The sequence below is a fragment of the Pholis gunnellus genome, assembly GCF_910591455.1.
Source record: "Pholis gunnellus genome assembly, chromosome: 21".
Taxonomy (NCBI): domain Eukaryota; kingdom Metazoa; phylum Chordata; class Actinopteri; order Perciformes; family Pholidae; genus Pholis; species Pholis gunnellus.
This window is the reverse complement of record NC_136548.1, coordinates 7,006,530-7,025,807: the sequence shown is the minus strand read 5'-3', so window position 1 is coordinate 7,025,807 and position 19,278 is coordinate 7,006,530. Positions and strand designations below refer to the sequence as shown.

Here is a 19,278-nt window from a genome sequence, read left to right as displayed (position 1 = left end):
AACTCCAATTTATTGGTATTGTTGATCGTACTTGTCGGATGGGTAAGTGTTTGCTACCAAGCAGTGGGTACATTTACTTACTCCTACTTAATACTTAATCCACTAGACTTCACTCATTTTATAACTTTAGTTAGGCCACAAGTTACTTTAGATTGAAATTATGAATACAAAATATAAATCAACTGATAAATTATGGTGGGTAAGTTTGGCAATCAATCTGTTGCCTTTGTTGCATTTTGTTGCCTGTTTCCTGGATTTGTTATGTTTTTCCTGTTTTAAGAAAAAATGCTTTTGTTTTGAAGGCGGCTCTCGGAGTAAAAACGGAAGTAGAACCGTGCGCGCGAGAGTAAAGAGTAAAGTACGAAAAATATCTAAATATATAAATATTGAAATAAAGGTTGCGAACGTATGGAAACGGTTACGGTAACCGGAAGACGCACACGGTTGGTTAATGTTTGAATAACTGTAATAGCTAATAACTGTAACAATTAACAACTAATAACTGTGTTTTTAAGTAGCATAAGTAACTGACATAAGTAACGGCTCTATGTGTGTGTAGGCAGTGGCGGCTGGCCAATAGAGGGCCATGGAGCCACCTTGAGCCACACAAAAAAAAAATTATACAAATTGTCAATATTTGTGTTTTTGAAATATGGAATGTACCCAGTAATATTTGTAAACTATGATATCTGCGCAAAATATCTGCTTTTCCTGCACGTCCTCTCCACCTGTGTGCATGTCTCAGCAGCGCTGGGGCCATCGAGAATTGGCCCAAAAGAGGCGGGTCTATGAGTTTAGCCAATTGCCGATTAAAGATATAAATGAGTGACATACAATTTAGCCAATCAGCGTCCTCAAATAGATTCAGCTTTGGGCCAAATTAAATGTTAAATGTTAAATATTTAATCGCAAAGTAGTAATGCGTGTTTGATACCTTAATTGTTTTGCATTAAATCATACTGGGATGTTTGCTGAAATTGATTGGATGGCCAGAACATTTTCCACCAGCCGCCACTGTGTGTAGGCTACAGTAATGCTAACGGGAAGTAAATGCTAACACATATTTGTTGCTTTGTGCTTTGTACACAGCTCTTACGTGGTTTGTGGGATTTAGATATAAATTGTACAATCATCAGTCAAGTGTCGGACCATCTTTCGGAGGGATATGCTCCATGATGTAATAAAGATTACGCTACCCAGTAGTATATAAACTAATACACATTGGCGCCATTTTTACCAGCTGTAACATTAAAGTCATGTACACATTAAAGCATCATATGACTCTGAAAAGGGACATTCTGCATAATGAGCAGTTTTACTTATGGTACTTTAAGTATACTTTGATGCTATTACTGTTCTTCTACTTGATTAAGAAAGCAGGACTTTTACGTGTAGAAGAATATTTTTATAGTGTGGTATTGCTACTTTTACTTAAATTAGAGAGAAAAAACAAAGTTTACACCCTCCTCAGATGCATTAAAATGATTTTATTGATAGAACACGAAAAAGATGTTTCACCTTAAACAAAACAAGTGTTCCTGTATGTGCTGACAGCCCTCATCCTTATCTCTCAACAACACCATACTAATCATTTTATGAGCTTCTCCCGATTGCCAGCAGTCTTGGGAGTATAAACAATTGCAGGAAGGTGTGGCATCCAAGAGGGAAAAAAAAATGGGGACCTGCGTACGTCCTTTATGGGTCATCCTGAGAATGGCTCATATACATAAGCGTGCATTCATCAGACCACCCAGTGCTGACTGTGGTCCACCAGTGGAAGAAGTGGCACGGGGCAGAAAGGTGTTTTATTTGTTCTCGCCAGTATGTCAGGGACAGAGACGAAGGCAGAGGTCTTCACAATAACTGAGGCGGCAGAGTCGGCACCCGAGAGAGGCAACAAGACGAGGAGCATCTTTGAGGATTTCGTGCAGCCCTGCCTGGCCGAGCTGTTTGGGACCAGCCTGTTTGTGTTTGTGGGGTGTGCCTCCGTCGTTGGGAATGTGGCAGCGGGTGGTGTCATCCAGCCTGCCGTGGCACATGGACTGGCGCTGGGAGTGCTGATCATGGTGTTAGGGCAAATTAGGTAAAGACTGCTAAACAATTTGTTTGTGTATGTTTTTGAGATGACTGGATATTTCTTGTTTTTACAATATCAGAACGGTCTTGATTCCATCCTAAAAGCATGCGTAGAGCAAACAAAAGCCTACTTATTCAAAATCACTTTGTCTTAACATGTGAGTTAGTAATAGTGGATTTGATGTAACATGTGTTTGTTCCATGTCTGAGGTGACAGTATCAGTGTGCACCGTTTGAGAGTAAAGATCATTCTGTTTATTTCAGTGGGGGCCACTTTAACCCCGCGGTGTCTCTGAGCGTCTACCTGTGTGGAGGGATGAGGCTTCCCCTGCTGCTGCCCTATGTGCTGGCTCAGATGTGTGGAGGGATGATCGGTGCCGGTTTGACCAAGGTGAGAAAAAAAACTGTGAACGTCCAATTCTGACAAGACAACACATTAAAAAATGATGAAAAAATGATAGTAATACATAGTCAAACGTTTGACTTACTACGTCAAAATGATTAGTTCAAATATCAGATAATATAGACCTAGTAATTCAAAATGTTGATATATTATCTAAACATTTTGACGAAATATTTTTTTAGTTACTCAAAATAATGCGTTTTAATTTCATAAGTACATATTATTACTTATTATTTCTTAATTCTGACCGTTTTTTTTATTATCCTGGTAACACTTGGTCTTGATTTCCTGGTAGCTGTGTTGGGTTGAAAAGGAATAAAATAAATGAAAAGAAAACCAGTCAAGATAGATGTTGAATTTGATCTCCTGTCAGGCGATGTTCCCCCCTGCTGCGTATGCTGCGTCCCTTGGAGGAGCCTTTAACGTAGTCGACAAAGATCTGGGTACAACCACTCTGGCTGAGGCGATGATGAGCCTCTTCCTCACCACGGTGGTGTGCATGGGGGCCGTCAACGGCCAAACCCGATCCCCGTGGGTTCCTTTCTGCATCGGCCTCACTGTGACAGCCAACATATTTGCAGGGTAAGAGCCTCAGGGGAAAGTCATCCCCAACATCACCATTATTCCAGCTATCAGTCCTCCAGACCACAGCAAGCATTTTTGAAATACTGAGGACATGATCAAAATATTTTTGATTTATTTAGTTAGCTGTTTCTGCAAGTTGTATTTCTATGACGCAGTCCTATTGTTGGCCTAAACGTTTCTAATTTCAAATATACCGAGTCTGAAAATACTGAATTCAGCATTCAAAAATATAAGTTTTTAAAAATAGAAAGACACGGACTACATGACCACAGTGTCTCATACTTTCTGCCACCTTGGCCAGACCTCTCCTCCACTCGTGTATACTTGATGTTGTTGTCACTTATCAGCTGGATGTCAATGTTCATCATTGGTTTTGCTTATTACCTTGATAAGGCAGTTTAATGTTTAATCAAATCTATCAACGTAAAACAAACGGGGACGATTTGGATGCAACCCTCTTATTTTCTTGAAATATTCTAATCTGCAAAATAACAAGTCGTGGGCAGAATTACTTCCTTTTTTTGTCTGTCTCCGTTGCTGAGGTAACCACTTCTTCCAAAAATGAAACGCATAGTGTCGTGCTGTGTCACCAGCTGAGTTACGGTGTTGTCATGTGCTGGCTGTTGTCTCAGGGCGACGTTGTCTGGAGCCTGCATGAACCCCGCCCGAGCCTTCGGCCCTGCAGTGGCTGCAAACCACTGGAGCCATCACTGGATCTACTGGGTCGGGCCCACTTGTGGCGCGCTGGTCACTGTCATCTTCATCAGGTATTTACAGTAGAGAGCACAGTGGCAGCTTTCCACTGTTACTATTTAACAGGCTTTCTAGATGTTTTTTTTAAAAAGTAAGTATTTGTTGGTTGCATGCAGAGGGAACCGTTAAAGGTATCCTGTTGCTTTTGTTGACCACTAGTGGCGCTATGGAGCAATGTTTTTACGGGCCGGCTGGTTCACATCCTGCCAACGGTTTAACGTTATTCCACCGATCGACAGTTGGTGGCGCCAATTCACAACAAACAGCAATGTGCCGACAGAAGCCGTGAAGAAGATGCAAACATGGCTACCATGCCGCGTTTGAAATATTTGTTTGTGGTTGAGTCAAACATCAGTGGGTGGAGCCAAAGAAGCATATAAATGAAAAATACAGAGATGGCTTCTTTTCAGTTGATATGCCACACGTGACTATCTTATAGATGGCTTTTTCCCAGTAAGTAAGTGTATGAGTAGCAGCCTCCCGCCTCCTTTTCCGCTGGACTTCAGGCTAACCTTACACAGAGCCAGAAGTTGCGCTCCTATAACTCCACCCAGTGAGCTTCAGCTTCATGACAGTCTGACCTCTGACCTGCTTGTTCTGTTTTAAGTCAGTCGAGCTATTATTTCACTTCTTCACCATGTAAAGGTACAGCAATGAGACATTGAGCCCCTGGGAGCAGACATGTAAAAGATCCCCAGAGTCAAAGAGGTTCAGATTGTAATCATTTTGTTTGTCTTTGTGGGTGTTTTGCATCTTTTTATATGCATTTCCGCGTCTCGTCGTTGTTTTGTGTCGTTGACATTTGTTGCAGGTGATTCCAGGGGCCCCTGTGCCCAGTAGAGTCGTTCAATAATCCATCCATGTTCTCAACGTGATATTACATCTACTCAGTGCTGATGTAAATGACGAGTAATTGACAAAACACCTTTTTTTTTTTTTTTTTTTGCAGGTTGCTGTTGGGTGACAAGAAGACCCGAATCGTGTTGAGGTGAACGTGTCATTTATCAAAGAGGAGCGAGAGGACGTCCCGACTGACTCGATGACAGTGTTTCCATTTGGATGTTCATAAAATACAATTAGACTGTAATATTTTGATTTGTCAGTAAAAAGTGTGCACATATATTTTCCATTGAACCAGTGATAATTGTTGACCGCTACTCAATGAAACGTTTTTATTTCAAGATTCAATAAAGTGTTTGATGATGTGATGTGATAGGGAACTGATAGCTACTCCTTACTTGGACTTTACATGCTCGAAGAATGCTGGAAGACGTCCAAGAGACATTTGATATTCATACAAATGATCACACTTTCGGTTATCTATTTACAGTCTTTTTGTACTCATTCGTTTGGGTCAAAGTCCTCAATGGAAAACCATGCTTTGATAGCTTTATTACTTAAAATACGGTCCAAGGACAGGCCGCTGCTAGATTACATTCATGGGCTTAGATCAACTGCAACAAAGCAGTAAGTTAGAATGAAAGGCTTTCTAAAAACAAAAAACCCTCATGCTCTGTATAGTACCAGTCTCTACGTACTCCTGTACTTAAGTAGAAGCACATGTACAACATGTGAAAATACTACGTTACAGGGAAAACTGGCCCCAGTTATTGTAGTACATAAGATTACTAGATTGTCAATGCTGACACAGGAGTGTAGGAGGTAGCATTTTAGTGATGTAGTCGGTCAAGCTACTTTGAATTACTTTATACACACGTAGGTATTTCAGTGTAGTGGTTCCCAACCTAGAGTTCTGGCCCCGTCCCAAAGGGGTCACAAGATAAGTCTGTGGGGTCGTGAAATGATTGATGGCGTTCGGGAGAATAAAAAAAATGAAAACTAAATTCTGCCAAACAAATCTAGATTTATTTGGGTGACTTTTATTACAATATTGTTCAATTGGACCTCTTTGGGCCACAAACCATGTGAGACATTCAGAGAGGAAGTGTCTCTTTTATCAGAACTGCTAACAACTCATTAAACAGCTGAGATGTGACATGAGGCACCAACTGCACTGCTTTTTGGGGGTCACATGCCAAAAAGGCTGTTCTAATCTTTAATAATGTGTTGTATTTATACAGTTGTTTTAAATGTGAAATCTCAGTCTACAAAGTGACATGTAACTATAGCTGACCAACAGATGAAATGAAAAGTAAAACATTCCCCTCTGAAGAGTAGTATACGTATAAAGTAGCATAAAATGGAAACATGCAAGAATCTCAAAATGATACTTGAGCACACCGCTGTTCAAATGTACTTAATGCAGATACTTGAGTATCACATGTAAAAGTACGCCACCTGATACAGTCTAATGCTCATTTGTATAGGTGAAGAGTGCACGAACCAGTGTGCAGTAGTGTGAAGTTTATGGTCCAGCGCTTTTATCTATATAGGCTAATGTCATTCTATGTTCACCTGCATCCAAGTGAAGAAATTATGCGACGCGTTCTCAATCCAACTCGTCACATGCTGACGCTTTGTCAGACCCTTTGGCCTCACTTTTTGAATGCACCGGGTAGGCCTAGCCCTGCGCACGGTCGAAGCGAAACACGCGGTGAACGCTGGGAATTCAAACAAAAACACTTGCTCAGGTTTAGGCACAAAACCACGAGCGTTAGGTGCGTCGGTATCAGACGTTATTTGACTCCCTGGGATCAAGAACGGGCTGAATTATGCTGACTACCATTTATCTGACCCCGCTGACTGCGGTCAACCTCGAACAGCTTCCAAAGGTGACTCTGTGGACTCCTGGATCACCTCACCTGACTCCCTCTGGAGAGGTGTCAAAGGACTTGCTTGGGGCGGGGATTGTATTGATTCGATGAATCTTAGAATAGCCCTGCAGCTTTGATGTTTTATGATGCATGATGCAACTCCAGTTCAGTGTGCCAGCCTGCCGGAGATGAACACATATAACCGCAGCGCGTGTTTTCAGTGCCCTTGACTCAGTCTGCAGGCTGGGGTCAGGTGTATAGGTGCTGGAGGCGCAGAGTATTTTGTGACAATCCTTCTTGGAGCAGAGGTCTCTTAAAAAGGTAGGAATAAAACAAAGCAGCAATGGGAGTTGAGAAAATGGAAATGCAGGACACAGACTCTACTCTAATGGAGAAGGGCCAGAAGCCACCGGCGCCCAAACCTCCCAACAAATACGAGACTCTCATCCAGCCCTGCCTGGCCGAGATAGTGGGGACCATGTTCTTCGTTTTCGTCGGCTGCGTGTCCGTCATCGAGAACGTGCCGGCGGCTGGACGGCTGCAGCCCGCCCTGGTGCACGGACTGGCTGTGGCGGTGATGGTGGCGGTCATGGATAACATCAGGTAAAGGTGTGAAGTAGAGTCAGGTGCAGGCATTTGGAAGAGTCCTATATTCTGAGTGGAATGGGTAGAGGGAAAAAGAGAAGAAAAAACAGTTTCCCATCTGATATCAACATTTCTCTGCTGCTTTTTCTTCCTCCAGTGGCTCCCATTTCAACCCTCCCTTCACTATTGCCATCTACCTGTGTGGAGGCATGGATCTGAAGATGGTGGGACCCTACCTGGTCAGCCAGCTGATTGGAGGAGTGCTGGGAGCTGGAATGGCCAAGGTCAGTTGAAAGTCTATAGCTAAAAGAATAAAACTATAATCAAATAGCACGATATTGTAAAAGGATGCTGGTTTGGGCTTTTTTCTTTTTTCACAGCATATAAAATCCAATCAATCCAATCCTTAACAATACATTTGATAGATAATGACCCCTACAGACCGCTACTTAAACGCCACAGGGGCCGCGTTCGATATCCTCAAGTCGGAGAGCCAGCTGACCGGAGCCATCTTCGGGGAGGTGGCCATGACCTGCTTGATCACCATGGTGGTGCTGCTGGTGGCGGTCAACAGCAAGACGAAAACCCCGCTGGCTCCGTTCCTGGTGGGCTGCACCGTCATCATCAACGTCCTGGCGGGGTGAGATAAAAGGGCGTTTTGTGTGTTTACTGTGCGCCGTGTTTAAACATTAACGTTCGATCTCAAAGTTACCTCCCTCGGTTGCTGTACTTTCACTTGCATGAGTCAACTTTTCTGATAGTGCTCAATGTTACTGGGTTTGCGTTGAGCGCAGGCTGAATTTAAGTTGCTACAGCACGCGACGGTCCTTCTCCGAAGCTGGCTCTCCTCCAGGCTATAGCCTGCCGGCAGCAGAAAGTGAGGCGGAGGAACCACAGGGTTTTATACTTTTCTCATTTGTGGTCTGATAAACAGTAAATCCATAAAAAAAAATGCCATATCGTCATTCTTCTAGCTACTCTAGCTGTCATGTTTCGGAAGTGGCCGTGGTTTCATTCTCTCAGCCCCTTGCCAAATTTGAGCTTTTTTTCCCCAAAATTATGCAGTGGGAGGACTTAGGCTCAAACCTAAGGGGTGCGCTTACACTTCCAAGGTGTCCATCATTAGAAAGGCCTTTTTTCATCTAATTACAATGTTTTCAATTATTTAAAAATATAATTAATTAATTTAAAAAAGAAAACAAATATTTAAATTAACCAATACTTTAATACATGCTTTAAAATGCAAGTGCACACACACACACACACACACACATATATATATATATATATATGTATATTTCTGATCTTACCACCAGAAAATGTCAAACGGTGTAACCATTAATTAAATTCTGACTCTGGCTGTATTTACGAATGTGAAAAATATATCTTAAATAACCACATTATTATGAATTATACGATTACAATTTAACTTTGCTACATATATATTTTCTAAAGAAAAAATCTCTCTCTCTCTCTCTCTCTCTCTCTCTCTCTCTAAATAAATAAATAAATAATATTTCAACTGTTTTTTTTCCTTGTCGGTGCAGGGGTGACGTATCAGGAACGTGTCTGAACCCTGCGAGGGCTTTCGGTCCAGCTCTGATGACCAACTACTGGGTCTACCACTGGGTTTACTGGGTGGGACCCATCGGGGGAGGTTTGGTGGCCGCCGCGTTGCTCAGGTGAGAGAAGATATGACTGAAATAATGAAATGGATAAATAAATCAAATGTCACGCGTGGTGAGACTCACAATGTCTCTCTTGTCTTTCAGGCTCGTTCTGGGTGATGATAAAATACGAGTAGTTATGAAATCATAACAGCCTCTATTGTGTGTGTGTGTGTGTGTGTGTGTGTGTGTGTGTATTCCCTGCAGGCGACAATACACCTGTAAACATTGTCTGTCCCACTATGTCAGTATGATCCTCTTGCCTCATGCCATAATGACATGCGGTCGGTTTGATGCTGTACTTTTATTTTTCTTCCATGTCAAGCTGTGTGATAACCGCGTGCATTTTTCAGTAAATAAAGAACAAAACGTGTCTGTTCATTCGTTCCCCTCTCCATCAAAGACTGTACATTCTACCTTTGTGCGTGTATGAAGGGAAAACACTTTTCACGAGACAACAAAACACAGTATAATCAGTTTTGGATATGCAGTTTATTCCATAATTTTTTTCACCATGAGTTACATGATCGCCCATGGCAGACCGCATTCCACACTGGAGGCAGCTCAGCGGTACTTCTCTGCGAGAGCCAGGGACAAGCCACAGAAGAACTTATCCAAGGCGACGTGGGCCTCGGGGGTGAAATCCTTCGGGAACATGGTGGCGATCACCACGAGAATGCAGTGGGACAGGATCTGTGGATCACAGAGGAAAACAATTCAAGTCAAGTCGATGTGTAACACTGCCAAAATACATCTCAATAGTAAGAGAAGAGTTGGATACTTTAACATTCCTCCCATCTTAAAATATGAAATGTGGAGTACAACACATGCTCCAAGTTCAACTTCTGAATTGGTGAATAGGTTTTAAAAACAAAGACGTCTCCTTTTGTCAGACTAAGTCTAGTCTAGACTGAGATCTATTTTTGCACAACACCAATGCGTAACTTGCGCGTAAATAAAGCTCTACTCGTGCGTAAAAGTGCGCACAAGTCACCCTAACCGGTATAACGTAAAAGGAACTACTAGAACCCGATCTCAGTGCATATCTTTTATCATGACGTCACCCCGTCTCACCTTGAAGTTGGCCGGGTCCACTCTCAGCTGGAAGGCGTGCTGCTCGCTGAGAGCCAGCAGGCCGTTGGTCAGGTCGTCGATCTTGCTCACGGCCAAAGCGACTCCAGACATCACATTCTTTCCGTGGTTCTTTACCGGAGCGGAGTTGGGACTCAGGTCAGACCAGTGGGAGAAGTAGGTCTTGGTTTGCGGATAGACGACGAGCATCCTGTGGAGGAGGAGAGGACGTTAGGTTGTGGCCATGCTTTAGAGATGGTGCGTCAACAGATAGAATGATAGTTTCTGAACTGAACATTCAGGCTCCAGTGGCGCAATCGGCCAGCGCGCGGTACTTATAAGACAGTATTCAGCCGAGGAATGCCGAGGTTGTGAGTTCGAGCCTCACCTGGAGCATAATGTTAATAGGAAAGTAGACAAAAACGCTATACCAGTCCCATTGGTCTGACAAGTAAATATATATATTTGTTGTCATATATATGAGTAAACTAAAAGTCTAATACCTCCAACATTAGATTAAAACATTTACTTGACACTTACCTGCCCAGAGCGTCAGCCCCAATAGCGTCCGCAGACTTGGAGATCTTGCCCCACATTGCCCTGACGGCAGCCTTGTCTTTGTCGGTCAAACTCATCTTGGTTCTCTCTCTCTTCCTTTCTACCTGACTCGCATGCTTTGGACCTCTACTTAAATGCGGTAGCCCGGAGAGACACACCCATGGCCACCGATGCCAAGCCGCGTCCCCCTGACGCACGTCGGACCCTTCCTCCTCGCCTGATAGAAACTTCCGTGGCCGGATGCCAGCCTGCGAGGCGGTATCAGCTGGTTGCATCGTGGGCGTCAGTTGGCAAAAAATATTTACTTGGATAATGCGGCAAAGTGCCCCCATGTGGTCTACGGAATAAGCATGGGCGTATCAGGTCACAGGAGTCAGCAGCAGCAGCGATGGGTTGGGTGGTTGAGTTTACTCCCTAGTGACGTAAAGTTAATGTCAATCAATTTGATCTCAAAAAGAGGTTAAATGAGTTGCTGTCATTTTAATAAGGGATATACAAGACTTATTTTCCCACTTCATGAACTAGTTCAGCCATTATGAGTTGATATGTTTTGCTGTGGACTGAAGCAATTTAAGATCAAACGGAAATGCAACATTTTCAAAAGGAAATCCCTGTTTGCATTCAGAACACTTACTTGTATTAACGTCGATTATGTATCTGTCTATACGGCCTATAGAGGCCTCTCGCGCCACAGAAGAAAAGTAAAAAAATGTTTTGCACAGTGTGAAGATTTTCCGTTGACATGGCTCTATTTAAATTATAAGTGTATCCTTCGTTATTTAAACGTAGTTCTGTATAAAATGTCAAATTTGATTGAATGGTTCTAATTGACACGATTAAGCCATAAAGTGCATTTTGAGCATTTGTATTTAAACTCTCACAAAGCAATACAGAAGTCAGTTGAATGCATGCGTGCACATTCTGCATTTGTTAAAAAAAAAGAATTGGAAATTTCGACAGCATGCCACGTGCACTCGATTGCTCATTTTCTAAAACTAATTACAGTATTACAACTGCAGCCGTATAATATGTATCATTGATTTAATTTTTTTTTTAATTCGGCGTTTTGGCTCAGGCCACAAATTTACTCCCTAAGGGGAGGATATGCCCCCCATGACGCTTTTCACCGTTATTTTCTTCATTAAAACATAGATTAATTTTGGCATCTCATGGTGCCAAGGGTGGAAACTGGAGATAATGCCGGGGTGTTTTTTTAGATAACGCCCTGGCATGCGACACTCTCCGACTACTTTGCAAATTCAGTGCCATTTGCAATGAAAACTAATAAACACAAACAAAGTTATAATGGGGCAGAAATTACACTTTTTTGAATACCTGTTTATATCCTTCTCATATTAATACGCTGCAAATATGAATACGTAAATATATACATGTATATACTCATAAATAAATCATGTTTATTAAAGTGTATTTGATGTTTTAATAAATAAGTACCTATGAATCATTAACATGGTCTCCAAAGCTTCACTGAAAGGCAATACTACTTTCGGTAAAATAGCATAAAATACCAACAAGACCCCAGTTAAGTAGTTTAGGATTCAATCAATGTCCTGAGTGCTGATAACGAGGCCATTCCTGCAGGTTACATTCAGTTAAAGGAACGAAACTAGGAGAATTTAGAAAGAGTTTAATGTGCAGCGTGTTCAAAATTAAAGTTGTGTGTGGAAGAGGGTTTTGCTTTCAAACAAGGAAACGACCTGAGTGAAGTGTGCTAACTTGCATTACGTTTCCTTCCCTAGCACACCTTTTTTGACTTGCCCCAAATCACCTGCAGTATTGGGTGCACATTGCCAGGCATGCTTTCTGAAGGTTCACACTGAAAAATGTTTGCCCCTCACGACATATTTTAACATTCGACGTCAATCTTTTTCAATCTGTAATTCTATCAAGTTAAAAATATATATATTTCACTAAGTACATTTCCGTGGGGCACCTGGCATTCCAGAAACTTCAGGAGGAGTCTGCAGTTTATCTGACACTCTTCATCTCCAGCCTATCAGCTGCCTTCTCCTCCAGGGAGGGGGGGGAGCTGTGATACCTTTAAAAAGAAGCGGCAGTGAGAAATACACAGTATTCAGAAATACTTTCCCGTATTATCTTCTCTGTCAAGTCTGAACTTGAATCAACCAAGAGTCGCCATGGTGAAGTGGTCTGACAAGGAGCGTACTGCCATTAACGGCATCTTTGCGTCCCTGGACTATGATGACATCGGTCCCAAGGCACTGGGCAGGTACGGAAGACTCTGCAACTGCTTTGATTTGTCAGGTTAATAAAAAAATATATATACAAAAAAACATCTTAATCCACCATAATCATTCGGACCTCCACTGCTCTCACCCTGCAGGTGTCTGATCGTCTACCCCTGGACTCAGAGATACTTCGGGGCCTTCGGTAACATCTCCAACGCCGCGGCCATCATGGGCAACCCGAAAATCGCGGCCCACGGCATCAAGGTGCTGCATGGTCTGGACCGGGCTCTGAAGAACATGGACAACATCAAGGCCACGTATGCCGAGCTGAGCATCCTGCACTCTGAGACGCTGCACGTCGACCCCGACAACTTCAAGGTACCGTTTCTCTCACTTTACGGTCAGTTGGTAAACACTTAATAAAAGATGTATGGACTCCTTTGACCAGCAGTGATCGTTTTGCCTCCGTGTAGTTGCTGGCTGACTGCCTGACCATCGTCGTCGCCGCGAAACTGGGAAGCGCCTTCACTCCAGACACGCAGCTCGCCTTCCAGAAGTTCCTGGCCGTGGTGGTGGCCGCTCTGGGAAAGCAGTACCACTAAAGCCAGCAGCAGCTTCCGCACCTGGACACCACCAACAAAGATCTGACGTTTTGGTTACATGCCACTTGTCTCTTCAATAATGAAATAAAGTCACGCTGAAGCAAAGTTGAATTGTCGTCGCTATATCTTTTCTTCCGTGGGTGCGTATAGTCACGCATCTTATCACGCCGAGGTGTGTGATTGAGTAAAAAACAAAGGCAACATTACAGACGCCGAGAAGAATTTGCCAGAATAAAAAATAAAAAAATCGAGTTGATAGGCTACTCTATAATAAGGTGGTAACACTTTTTAATAAAGATATACTAAAGTAATGCTACGATGCTATGATTTAATTCATGAATTACTGCGGGATGTATCAAATAATCACATAAAGTCACCATGACTTTATGTGATTATTTGACATTTAATCAATTAAGGAATATTAATAACATTAATAACAATAACATTTCCATAAAAACGTGACAATAGGGCATCTTGGATGCGCCTAGATGTCAGAGTGTCGTAGAACTACAGTAAGTAATAAGGTACTAGAGTTGGCAAAGCTATGCTATTTTCGAGGTGGCACAAATGTACTGTTTATTTCAGCACCAGGGACAGCTCCATATTTACTGACGCAGGCTATACTTTTAGCACCATATAACCATATAATTTGGACCATGACTACAGATGACTTCTGTCATTCTTACCTGCTTAATTTGTACTATATTTGATCAATGGGTGTTCATTTACCTCACGTGTTTTCACAATGACTACTTGCATTGCAGCTTTCCTCACAGTTTTAAGATTTTACATTTACATTACTGCTGTTATATCTAGATTTTCAAAAACTGTTACAACTAAAGAAAGAAATGGTAAAAAAAATCTGGCATCATTACTTCAAATTTATTTTTGCAACAATTGTCAAAAACATTGCCCGTCTTGAAAAATAAAAAGGCTTAAAGCAGGTAATACACATTTGCTATAAGTAAAATATAGACATGTCAGACATGCTATATTTACATGTATAAGTTAATTGATGTAAGGACACCAACATTACAATAAATAAACACATCAGTAGGTTAACTGATATGACTTCTTCTACGACGACTTTTTTATTGGCGGTAGCAAGACTTATTGGTGCCAACCTCCTTCTGCCGAGTGAAGCCACTGCGGAAGGTCTTAAGAGGTGCATTCTCTTTACCGACCAGCAGGGGGAGACATCCCATGATTGCTGAAAGACGTCTGATTGGATGAGAAAATCCCCCTACGTCACACTTCATTTATTACCTCAGTAAACATTGTAAACATGAGTTCATGGTCTAGTTTCAAGTCTTCTTCAATACAGCATGATGCTCATTTAGTAAATGATGGTGCAGTTGATTACTTTCATGATTACAAGTGTCAGGCCTTTTTCACAGGAGCCAATTTGACATGTCATAGCAGGATAAACACAGGTGTAATTGATCAAATTAAATATGGTACCATTCTAATTTGCGTCACTCCAGTCAGCCAACATGTGCAACAGCAGGGCCATGGCCCACATAAATGGAACAGGGCCACAATTGATGTCATCAATTACACCTGTGTTTACCCTGCAATGACATGTGAAATGGCTGCTTTGAGAAGACACTTTATTTATAGTATGCTTTGATAATGGGCAGCAGTACATCATTTCTAATAAATGGGCTAAATCATGCAATGTCCTATGAGACTTTATATAATACAACACAACAGGAAAAGGTGTTAATTGCACATTTTATTGCTACAAAATATTGCATTATGACAACTACACATAAATAAATATTTCATATCATATAGCATCATAAATGGTTCATATACGTGGCTGGGTCTCATCTGTACTTCTCGGCAAGTACGGCTGCGAAAGCTGACAGGTACTTGTCCATTGCTGCGTGTGCAACCGGTGTGAAGTCTTCCCCCATGTGACAGGCCAGGGTGACGAGCATACAGTGTGAGAAGAGCTGCAGAGAAGGTACGGGCTTGTTAGTGACCACAGACTGAATGCTGATCCCAGTGTGGATTCCAGTGAGCTACATGGGCAGACAACGTTGTTTTGTAGTTTTCAGCTGCTCCCGCTGACGTCAGTTTGATCTGATATGGACTTGAGATGACGAAACTTTACGAACATTTCAATAAGCAGAGGAATGTAACTAAGTACATTTACTCAAGTACTCAAGTTGAGTACACATTTGACATACTTACATACTTTTCTTTTCATGCCACTTTACATTTATTACAAGTCAGAGAGGAACTTTTACTTTTTACTCAACTACAATTATTAGAAAGCTTTAGTTACTACTCATACATTTAGATTACTACACACAAAACGCAAGGAAATGTACAAGTAGCCCTACGTACAGCAACTTTAAGTACATTTTCCTGATTATACTTAAATACTTTCATGCTAAATGGGGCATTTATTTTATAGTAAGTACTTTTACTTGTGTGATCCATCAGTAGAACTGATGTTCTTGCTAAGGCACCTTGAAGTTGGTCGGGTCTATCCGGAGCTGGTAGGCGTGCAGGGTTTGCAGAGGAGCCAGCGTGACGGTCAGCTGGCTGATGTCTTTGGCTCCCTCTGCTATGGCCAGAACAATCTTCTTCCCGTGAGAGAGCAGGTGAGCGGAGCGAGGGCTGATGTCGAGATGGGAAAAGTAGGTCTTGGTACCGGGATAAGAGGCAAACATCCTGCGGAGGGATTGGGAGTTTGGTGTTGCAGTGATGCACATTTTGTATCAATAATGATGAGTATGGCGATACATGGAGACTGATATGGGCCACTTCTTCATCATCATCATCGTCTTCATCATTGCTGTTAACTCACAGCCCACTCATTTGAACATTTCACTACACTGATGAAGGATCACACCACTATCTCGAGTTTGATGATTCAGCAAATTCTGACTAATGCAGTGTCAGGATTTACATGTTTATCAATTGCCAAACCAACAGTTAATAATACATAATTTACCAATGCTTTATATCAAGTATACAGTTATAAATGTCAATAACTTATTGATAAATGGTAATAAACCACCAATTCCTTGGTATCACATGTTGATTAAGTCATTCACAGAAGAGAGAAAATGTTTTCAATTTCTAATAAGGCAGGAAGTTATCAAGTAATTAGTAGGGACCTAGATTTACAGCGTTTGGTTATTTTTGGGAGTTATGATGAAGAGCCAGGATGAATATATATGTGGAACATTCATAAACACACACCAGACCTTTGCGGCAGAGAGGTGAGTTACATCCAGTGGTGTAGCCTAACTATCCATCAAGCTAATATTTCGTTAATATATACTACTATTACTACGCCTCCTACTATTACTACTACTACTACTAATAATACATGCATTACTTTTATTTCTAGCAGAGTTTATATTGAGGAAATGTGCACAACAGCGCAAGAACCCACCTAAGAAGCGCGTCTGCTCCAATATCTTCTGCCACAGGAGTCAGTCCTCCCCATATTTCTGCAATGAGCTCTTTCTGCTTCTTTGAGAGCATCGCAGCGAGTGTGAGACGACTTTTTTAACGCAGGTCACATTCCCAGCAGGGGACAAACGTGTGCGCAAAAGGCGTTAATCAACCATTTTATTCATCACCAAAAACGCAGAAATGAATGGTGAGTAAAAGTTCAGAAATCCTCTCGGGTGAATAAAACGTGGCGTGATGGTGAAGGTCTCAGCGGATGTGTTGTTTTCCATGCTCCGTGTTATCGGGCAGCAGGCAGGGCAGGGTGGGGGCTCCGCACCACTGCGCTATCTGCTGCTTCACGTGCGTCACGCCGAAGACTTCTACCATAACAGTGATGCGCATATAGCGTCAAAGTCCACCTGCTGTGAGGTTGTCCAACAATATGAGAAGGTTGAAGTGGTAGGCACCTATCCTTAGAGTGTGACCTGTTTTTTTGAGTTTTGTGATGTAATACAAATGTCTCTTTATTGTTTGTCTTGAGAACATGTATTAAACTGCAACAATTATGTATTGAATGTTTATTGTTATTCTTTTATTTGTTAGGAATTAAATGCAAACGTATTGGGTTGTATTACCCTTTGTAAATAAACGGTAACATACCTTAAAATCACAGTAAAACCCAGTTATCCTACTATCACATACTGTAATCCAGTATACAGTAAGATATCGTAAAAGTAAATTATGTTTGGTTCGCCGTAAAAAACAGTAAATTACTGGCGTCCCTGCTGCCAGTAAGTTATCGTTATTTTATGGTGAAATTGTTTAGAGTGTAGACCATGACAAGGAAAAAATATGTGAAATGTGACTCAGAGGTTTCCATGCCAAGTATATTTTACGTTGCAGGAAGCTTTTCAGATAAAGCCTTTCAGCTGCTGCTATCTGCAGCTCCATAAGCTGCTGGTCAAGGGACAGTGGGCGTGAAGCCAGCCTGCTTTAGATACCATTGAGGGAACCTTGCATGACCCAAAAGGACACAACATGTGTCTTTTATTAATGCATTTGAGCAGAGTATAGGCCGAGTCAATAATGACTATAAGAAGCAACAAGTAGTAACAGTTTTCTTTTTTTATTTAACATTTTCTTTATACCAACAGTTCAACAGTAGTGCCTATTTCCCAAAAATATTACAATTCACTATATTATCACATACCAAATGCCAAGCTGGCCTCTGGGGGCCCCTGGGGCTTCAGGACAGTTTCCCACTGATCCAGTCTTGATTTTAGGCTCAGGGTTTAGTCTGGAGCTGCAGCAAACAGCCAAGTGACAGTTTGCTGAACCACGTTTTGTCACTTGGACCGTTCAAAGACTGTGTACATGAAAACACAAAATAGAACATTAAAAAAAAGTCCTCCATCTTCATTCTGGACTGGACAGACGGGAGGGATATCTTAAAATGGCAAACAATCTTCAGAAAGTGCACAAACAGGTTGCTCCTTGAACATCCCTGAGCTGTTAAAGTAATAATTAAAAAATAAATGGACTAATATCAGGAGTGGGGTTCAGCGGGTTACCCACGCCTCTCGGTGAAGGGTAGACACACGCTGATTCACTCAGTGTGGCGCGCGTGCAGCCCCGGACATCTCAGGGCATCACAGACCTGTTATTGCTCAATCTCGTGCGGCTGAACGGCACTTGTCCCTCTAAGAAGCTGGACGCCGACCGCACAGGGCCGCGTAACTAGTTAGCATGCCGGAGTCTCGTTCGTTATCGGAATTAACCAGACAAATCACTCCACCGACTAAGAACGGCCATGCACCACCACCCACAGAGTCCAGAAAGAGCTATCAATCTGTCAATCCTTTCCGTGTCCGGGCCGGGTGAGGTTTCCTGTGTTGAGTCAAATTAAGCCGGAGTATCCACTCCTGGTGGTGCCCTTCCGTCAATTCCTTTAAATTTCAGTTTAGCAACCATACTCCCCCCGGAACCCAAAGACTTTGGTTTCCCGGACGTTGATTAACTAACATCTCCAACATCTCGCTGCACACGTTGAAGGATCGAAGTTTCCTCAAGAAAAAGAGTCGACTCATCCCCTCCTTGTACACAGCGTTGATCTCGACCTTCCATTTCAGTCTGTTGTCAATGGAGACACCCAGGAACTTGTACTCCTCCACCATTTCCACCTCTTTTCCCAGAACTCTCAGCGGTTGTGGAGCCGTCGTATTATTCCTGAAGCCGACCACCATCTCTCTGGTCTTGGACATGTTCAGAAGCAGGTGATTTCTACCGGCCCACTCCACAAAGGCTTCCACTACTGCCTTGTACTCCTTCTCCCGTCCGTCCCTTATACACCCGACCACTGCAGAGGCATCAAAGAACTTCTGCAGATGGCATGAACCCAAGTTGTACTGGTGTACAAGGTGAACAGGAAGCGAGACAGAATAGTTCCCTGTGGGGCTCCAGTATCACTGACCACAATATCAGACAGCACACGGCCCGGTTGGACAAACTGTGGTCTGCCTGTGAGGTAGTCAGTGATCCAGGAGACGGTGGACGCGTTAACCCCCATCACCCGCAGCTTCTCACTCAGCAGCCGTGGTTGGATGGTGTTTAATGCACTGGAGAAACCAAAGAAAGTGA

The 19,278-nt window shown here is 42.4% G+C and overlaps 5 protein-coding genes across 5 annotated transcripts; 3 read left to right on the top strand and 2 right to left on the bottom strand.

Annotated features, from left to right (window-relative positions):
• Positions 1-1,812: 1,812 nt before the first annotated feature.
• Positions 1,813-4,929, top strand: LOC306712749 (aquaporin-8-like). Its single transcript, XM_079182159.1, has 5 exons — positions 1,813-2,083; positions 2,341-2,467; positions 2,853-3,061; positions 3,697-3,831; positions 4,767-4,929. The coding sequence occupies exons 1-5, from the start codon at positions 1,824-1,826 to the stop codon at positions 4,807-4,809; spliced, it is 774 nt and encodes a 257-aa protein (XP_079038285.1). The 5' UTR covers positions 1,813-1,823; the 3' UTR covers positions 4,810-4,929.
• Positions 4,930-6,714: 1,785 nt separating this feature from the next.
• Positions 6,715-9,164, top strand: LOC306712641 (aquaporin-8-like). The gene is made up of 5 exons (XM_079182024.1): positions 6,715-7,134; positions 7,274-7,400; positions 7,542-7,756; positions 8,664-8,798; positions 8,889-9,164. The coding sequence occupies exons 1-5, from the start codon at positions 6,875-6,877 to the stop codon at positions 8,932-8,934; spliced, it is 783 nt and encodes a 260-aa protein (XP_079038150.1). The 5' UTR covers positions 6,715-6,874; the 3' UTR covers positions 8,935-9,164.
• Positions 9,165-9,256: 92 nt separating this feature from the next.
• On the bottom strand, positions 9,257-10,555 carry hbae5 (hemoglobin, alpha embryonic 5). The gene is made up of 3 exons (XM_079183004.1): positions 10,395-10,555; positions 9,858-10,065; positions 9,257-9,476 (listed from the first exon to the last, which is right to left on the bottom strand). The coding sequence occupies exons 1-3, from the start codon at positions 10,487-10,489 to the stop codon at positions 9,348-9,350; spliced, it is 432 nt and encodes a 143-aa protein (XP_079039130.1). The 5' UTR covers positions 10,490-10,555; the 3' UTR covers positions 9,257-9,347.
• A 1,943-nt stretch (positions 10,556-12,498) lies between these two features.
• LOC306712873 (hemoglobin subunit beta-1) lies at positions 12,499-13,335 on the top strand. Its single transcript, XM_079182325.1, has 3 exons — positions 12,499-12,663; positions 12,778-13,000; positions 13,096-13,335. Exons 1-3 carry the CDS (start codon positions 12,572-12,574, stop codon positions 13,222-13,224), a joined length of 444 nt encoding a protein of 147 aa, XP_079038451.1. The 5' UTR covers positions 12,499-12,571; the 3' UTR covers positions 13,225-13,335.
• A 1,614-nt stretch (positions 13,336-14,949) lies between these two features.
• hbae4 (hemoglobin alpha embryonic-4) lies at positions 14,950-17,018 on the bottom strand. The gene is made up of 3 exons (XM_079182728.1): positions 16,640-17,018; positions 15,705-15,909; positions 14,950-15,182 (listed from the first exon to the last, which is right to left on the bottom strand). The coding sequence occupies exons 1-3, from the start codon at positions 16,729-16,731 to the stop codon at positions 15,054-15,056; spliced, it is 426 nt and encodes a 141-aa protein (XP_079038854.1). The 5' UTR covers positions 16,732-17,018; the 3' UTR covers positions 14,950-15,053.
• Positions 17,019-19,278: the final 2,260 nt, after the last annotated feature.